Source organism: Parus major, chromosome 28 (genome assembly GCF_001522545.3).
Source record: "Parus major isolate Abel chromosome 28, Parus_major1.1, whole genome shotgun sequence".
NCBI lineage: Eukaryota > Metazoa > Chordata > Aves > Passeriformes > Paridae > Parus > Parus major.
The window spans coordinates 3442931-3449053 of record NC_031797.1 but is presented as its reverse complement, the minus strand read 5'-3'; the positions used below and the strand labels follow the sequence as shown (position 1 = coordinate 3449053).

At 58.0% G+C, this 6123-nt stretch overlaps 2 protein-coding genes across 3 annotated transcripts in view; one reads left to right on the top strand and one right to left on the bottom strand.

Annotated features, from left to right (window-relative positions):
- The window catches only part of DAZAP1 (DAZ associated protein 1), a 24928-nt gene extending 20855 nt beyond the window's left edge, over positions 1–4073 (bottom strand). For both annotated transcript variants that reach the window (XM_015651662.1, XM_015651663.1), the window contains exon 1: positions 4009–4073. In XM_015651662.1, the coding sequence (XP_015507148.1) occupies positions 4009–4040 (32 nt within the window). In that variant the 5' untranslated portion in view covers positions 4041–4073. The remainder of the gene's footprint in view (positions 1–4008) is intronic.
- Positions 4074–4964: 891 nt separating this feature from the next.
- The window catches only part of GAMT (guanidinoacetate N-methyltransferase), a 2843-nt gene continuing 1684 nt past the window's right edge, over positions 4965–6123 (top strand). The window contains exons 1-3 of the mRNA XM_015651702.3: positions 4965–5210; positions 5688–5833; positions 5913–5976. Coding sequence (XP_015507188.1) covers positions 5027–5210; positions 5688–5833; positions 5913–5976 — 394 coding nt within the window. The 5' untranslated portion in view covers positions 4965–5026. The remainder of the gene's footprint in view (positions 5211–5687; positions 5834–5912; positions 5977–6123) is intronic.

The following is a 6123-nucleotide window of genomic DNA, read 5'->3' as shown; positions in this document are numbered from 1 at the left end:
CACCCGGCACTCCTCCCCTGCCCTCTCTCGGAGCAGGCCTGTTTTCAGCGGGCATGTTCAAGATGACGAAGTTTCCCTCAAGGATTGGAAAAGTGCCCCCAGCTCCCTTTGGCAGTGAACTGGCCCCTGGCACGGGCTCAGGGCCTTGCTCAACAGCAACCGGTTCACAGCAACAGGAACAGGTCGTGTTTTGTGACCAGCCAGGCTTTGCCCCAGTGGCCTCACCATCCTGGTGGCTGCCACAACTGTCCCTTGACCACCTTCCCTCTCCACACACAGGACACAAACCCTTCTGCTGTGCTGTTATTTTTGGGGAAAATAAGTAACTCTTAATTTCCTAATAGCAAAGTAAAACCAGCTGATCTACTGCTGTACTCAAACTAAAGTTTTGATGTGTGGTTAGTGACATTTTCTTGACCAACCACATTTGAGCTTATGGCTTGTTTTGGGATGTTTTTAACTAAATTTGATAGCTTGGTATACAAGATTCATCTGTTTTACATGCTTGTAAAAGTACCAGCCTGTGTTCTGAGAACACCAAGCTGTCTGCAAGGAGGCAGGTCACTGAAACCTTCCAATTCCACCATGAATTATTTGTAGTCACCCTACATGGCCTGAAACAGCAAAGCTGGCTTGCTCGAGGCCAGTTCCAGCAGCTATATGGAAATCCACAGCCCTGGTTTATACACACACTGTGGAACACAAAAAAACAGGAATCCTCTGCCTTGGGATACTCCATAGTTTGAAGACACTGAGCAGGGCCAGAGTTTACAAAAATCCAGATGTGCTATGGTACAGGACAGCTGTGAGGCAGGATAGGTGTGTGAGTGATTCTGCCCCCAAGCTCAGCTGCATCACCAGCCCTTTCCCAAGGTCTCACCCACGCTCCATCCCAAAAAGCTTTTGGTCCTAACAGTTTATGGGCTGGCAATTATTAAATTCATAGAAACAGATAAATTTCATAGAACATCCTGAGTTGGAAGGGATCCATAAGCATGGAGTCCAACTCCCAGCCCTGCACAGACCCTCCAACAATCCCACCCTGAGCATCCCTGAGTGCTGTCCAAACACTCCTGGAGCTCTGGCAGCCTCGGGGCCGGGGACCATTCCCTGGGGAGCCTGGGCAGTGCCAGCAGCCTCGGGGGGAAGAACCTTTCCTGATACCCAGCCTGAACCTCTCCAGACACAGCTCCAGCTGTTCCCTCAGCTCCAGCCCTTCATCCCAGAGGGCAGAGATTGCTGTTGCCTCTTGGGAAGAAGCTGCAGACCCTGCTGAGTCTCCCCTCACGCTCTTCAATGTTTTTACCTCACGTCTGTTGTCACCACCCCAAGTCCCACACCTCCATAAAGCTCCAAATTTACAGGCTGGAGGACACTGTGGTCCATCCTCACTGGAATGCAAAGTCACTCCAGCACAGCCAGGTGACAGCACAAACCACCAGCCTGTTTTTTGGCCAGGTGAGTCTGTCCAGCAAGAGCAGTGAGATCCTGACAGGCACAGCGCCATTCCCCACAGGGATCACCTCAGGAGCAGAAAGTTGGATAATGATTCCTCAGAAGTTGCAGCTGTATAAGAAGTTTTAACCAAGTGTTCCGCCTCACTACTTCCGGGAAGAATTCTAGTTCCTAATTTATTCTTTGTTGCTACAAACATGCTGCTGGAGCAAGCAAATCAACTCAGGATTAGTAAAAAAGCATATGCAGGTATTTAAAAACCACCAAAACTCACCAAAAGCACAAACTTTTTGCCTACATAAATAATCTGGGGTTTGATTAATAGCTGTGATCAACACCTCAGCAAAGCTCCCATCAGCTGCAGGACAGAAGGATCAAGATCAGCACTTCATCCAAACCAGCCCCAAGTACTAATTAATAAAACAACACCCACAAGGTCCCTTCTCTACCCATGCCAACACACCTGCAAGGCTTACAGCTTCCATAGGTGTTTTCTCTGAAAATCTCTGCCTAGAAATCAGCTAAATTCATAACTTCCCATCCAGACTTGCCTCTCACAACCAGAGCTTCCTTCCAAGGGCTGAGTTTGTTCTACACTCTCACCCTTCCTTCTGAGCGCTTTTTGGGGAGGAGAATAAAGAAAATTTCCCTCTCTGATTAACCCCCAATCCCTCCCTATCTGATTACAGCTCAGGAGCACAGCCTGTGACTGGGAACAAACTCTGGGACAGCGAAGGATGCTCAGAAGGGGAACTGATTATATTCCATGGAATAACCTGGAGCATGGCACTCACCTACAGCTCAGGAAGTCAGATCTGATCAGGTCTCTCCCCTAAGGCATCAGACAGTGACTAAGGCCCAGGAGCAAATAAAAACACTTTCAGACAAAACCCACATATTTAAACAGGCCTCATTCAATGTGTGTTGGAATTGGATCATCTCTAAGGGCCCTTCCATCGCAAACCATTCCAAAGTGATATTTCAATCACTTATCCTGCCTCCTGTATTTTTAGGATTTACAAATTAAGAACATGCAGTAAATAAGCAGCTTACAAAGCAGGGCAAGCAGCACGGGACAAGTGGTTCTTTTTTCCAGTTTCAAACAAGGTGACCAGTCCTGATGGGCAAACTCTGTGCCAAAACTTGCACTGGAAGAACCAGACAAGGATTTTTTAATTTGGTTTTTGCTGCTTCGAGTTCTATCATGCCCAAGTCTGCAACCTGGTAATTTCAATGTCACCAGGGTACAGCTATCAAGCAGAATAATACTGAGTGCAACTGGAAGATCTCTAAGGTCCCTTTCCAACCCAAGCCTTGCTATAATTCTCAAAGCACGTCAGAAGAACCAGACCTGTGTCAGGTTTTCGGTTTGAAGCCACAAAATCCCCGGGAACGCTTAAACCCGGGATTTTCCTGCCCGGAAGTGAGCAGAGGACAGCAGAGGGGAGCTCGGGAGGGCAGCCCTGCAGGGGAACACGGAGGGCAAGGGGAGGCTCCTGGTGCTGCCTTTGTCCCACCTTCTTCCCCCTCTCTCCACCCCAAGCCCCTCAGGGCAGCCCTGAGGAATCACCAGAAAAAAGTCCCCAGCGGGGTCACAGAATCACAGAACAGATCCTCAAGGACCATCGAGTCCAATTCCTGGCCCTGCACGGAACTCCTCAACAATCCCACTCTGCGCCTGAGAGCGCTATCCAAGCCCTCCTGGAGCTCTGGCAGCCTTGGGGCCGTGACCATTCCCTGGTGAGCCTGGTCACTGCCCCAGCATCCTCTGGGGGAAAAATCCCTTCACTGACCGCCACCCTAAACCTCCCCGGACACAGTTCCAGCCATTCCCTCGGGTTCTGTCCCTGGTCCCAGAAAGCAGAGATCGGAGCTGCCCCTCTGCTTCCCCTCACGAGGAAGTTTTAGACTACGATGAGGTCTCCCCTCAGTCTCGTCTCCTCCAAGCTGAACACAACAAGTAACCTCAGCCGCTCCTCCTAAGGTTTCCCCTCAAAGCCCTTCACCATGTCCGCTGCCCTCCTTTGGACGCTCTCTAACACCTCGGTATCTTTCTTATATTGTGGCGCCTAAAACTGCATGCAGGACTCAAGGTGAGGCCGCACCAGCAGAACGGGACAATCCCCTCTCTCGACCGGCGTGTTGCTCCCCCCGCCCCGCGTCCCCGCGTCAGGTGACAGGCGAGGAGGACACGAAGGGACACGAGGTGGGACGCGGGTGGGACACGGAGGGGGATCCGGTGCGGGCGGGCGCGGGAAGCGCCGCGGGCGGGTGACCTTGGGCGCGCGCACCTGCCGCAGCCCCGCGCGCGCGCCAGTCACGTGACGGGAGGGGGGTGTGCGCCCTCACGGCCCCAACATGGCGGGACCGGCCCCCCCTCAGCACCCCCAGACCGGGACCTGCCCCCCCTCAACCCCGTCCGGCCCGGCACCGGTCCCCGCTCAGTCCCCCGGCCCGGGGGAGCTCCGGCGGGACTCTTTCCTGATGTTGCGGGAAAAGGTGACCGAACCTCCCCCGCCCCGTCCCAGCGCGTCGCCCTCCCCTTCCCCTCACCCGATCTCATCGGCGCCTCCCACGCTGTTCATGGCGGCGGCTCCTCCGGGGCCGCGCCCTGGGAGGGGCAGAGAGGGGCGGGGCCGCGCGCGCGCGGGGGCCGGCGGGAAGGGCAGTCCGCGCGCTGGGAGGGGCGGGGCCTCCGCGGGGTCCCCCCCCCGGGGGGGTCCCAGTGCCCACCCCTAAAATCCCACTGCCACCCCCGGGGGTCCCACTGCCCACCCACGGGGGTCCCACTGCCCTCCCATGGGGTCCCACTGCCACCCCCGGGGGTCCCAGTGCCCTCCCATGGTGTCCCACTGCCCACCCCCGGGGGTCCCACTGCCCATCGCCGGGGTCCCACCGCTCAGCCGCGGGTCCCGTTGCCCACCCGCAGGGTCCCGCCCTGCCCCCGCCGGGCTCAGCACCGCCTGCAGCCCCCCGGGACCCTCCCTCCGTGCCTTACGGTGCAGCCCGGCTCTGCGGTGGGCGTGCGGGTCAGCCCTGGCACGCAGAGCGCTGTGCACGGCACGGGTGTGCTGCGAAGTGGGGCTGGCAGCCTGCTGTGCGACAGTGTGGGGCACAGGGCTGTGTGTGCCCCGGAGCAGGGCACAGTCCTGGTGTGCAGCCCCGGAGGGGGACACAGCCCCTTGCACAGGGAAAACCCCTCCCTTCATGTCCCCCCTGATCCAGCCCGGCTCCACCACTCAGCGGTGCTGGCCATTCCCACTCCGGCCATTCACAGCACGGTGCCACCGGGAGCTGGGACATCCTCGGCACCCCAGACCACCGCAGTGACCCCCAGGCCACGTGTGCCCACTCGGGGCTGGCAGCTCTGGCTGCCCCGTGGTGCCCTGTTCCCGATAAGGGCTCCCATTCCCGATAAGGGCTCCCAATCCCTGGAGGGGCCCCAGCCGCTTGTGCACACTCAGCACTTTCCAGCAGGGCTATTTAAAGCCGGCCAAGAGCCCAGTGGCCCTTTCTTTCCCTCCTCCCCTGGCAGTCTCGGCCTGTCCAGCTGGACTTTCCTCCTGCAGCCATGAGCTCTGGAGCAGCGGCAGGGCCGATCTTCGCCGAGGGCGAGGATTGCAGGGCGGCCTGGAGGGAAGCCACAGCGGGCTACGATGAGCCCGATGCCCACCTGGAGATCCTGGGCAAGCCGGTGATGGAGCGCTGGGAGACTCCCTACATGCACTCGCTGGCCACCGTGGCTGCGTCAAAGGGTAACGGGGACCCCACGGGCTCCGGGACGTGCTGGGGGTGCAGCCTCCCCAAAAAGAACTGGTGTGGGGGGAGATGTTCTGCTGGCCACTGCATGTGGTCCCCCTGCAGTGACAGGGCCAGCAGGGCCACGGTGGGACTTGTGACTTGTGTCATTCTAGAAAGGGGATGGGGACATGGGGAAGGGATGCAGCCACCTCCCATCCAGGCCCTGCTGATTTTGGGGTTGTTTCCCTGGCAGAGGGAGGGTTGGATGTTGTTTGTTCCCACTGGGATCAACTGGGGGGGTTTGGTGGGGACAAAGGTGGCAGGGACATGGGGCTGCTCCCAACTTCTCCCCTCAGTGCCAGCAGCACCACGTGCTCCCAACCTGGACACAAAGAGCCCAATCTGGGGAAAGAATGGATCAGAATTCAGGGCTGGGGAGGGTTTTGAGGCAGAGAAAACTCAGAGCTGTGAGCTCTGGGTTCCATCCACAGGCGGCCGTGTGCTCGAGGTGGGGTTCGGGATGGCCATCGCCGCCTCCAAGGTGCAGGAATTCGACATCGAGGAGCATTGGATCATCGAGTGCAACGAGGGCGTTTTCCGGCGCCTGGAGCAGTGGGCCAAGGCACAGCCACACAAGGTCAGGGGCAGGGTGGGCTGTGCCAGGGTTGGGGGTGCCTGTGGCCCCCCCAGCTCACCCCTCTGCCCCCCACCCGCAGGTGGTGCCCCTGAGGGGGCTGTGGGAGGACGTGGTGCCAACGCTGCCGGATGGACATTTCAGTGGTGAGACAGCAGCAGCAGGATGGGGAGGGGTGGGTGGGGACCCCCCAAAGCCCAGGGCAGCCCAGGACATCCCTGAGCCATGGAAAGGGGGGAACAGTTTGATCAGGGTGCAGGTGGAGCTCACATCCTCCAGTGGGGCTGGGGACA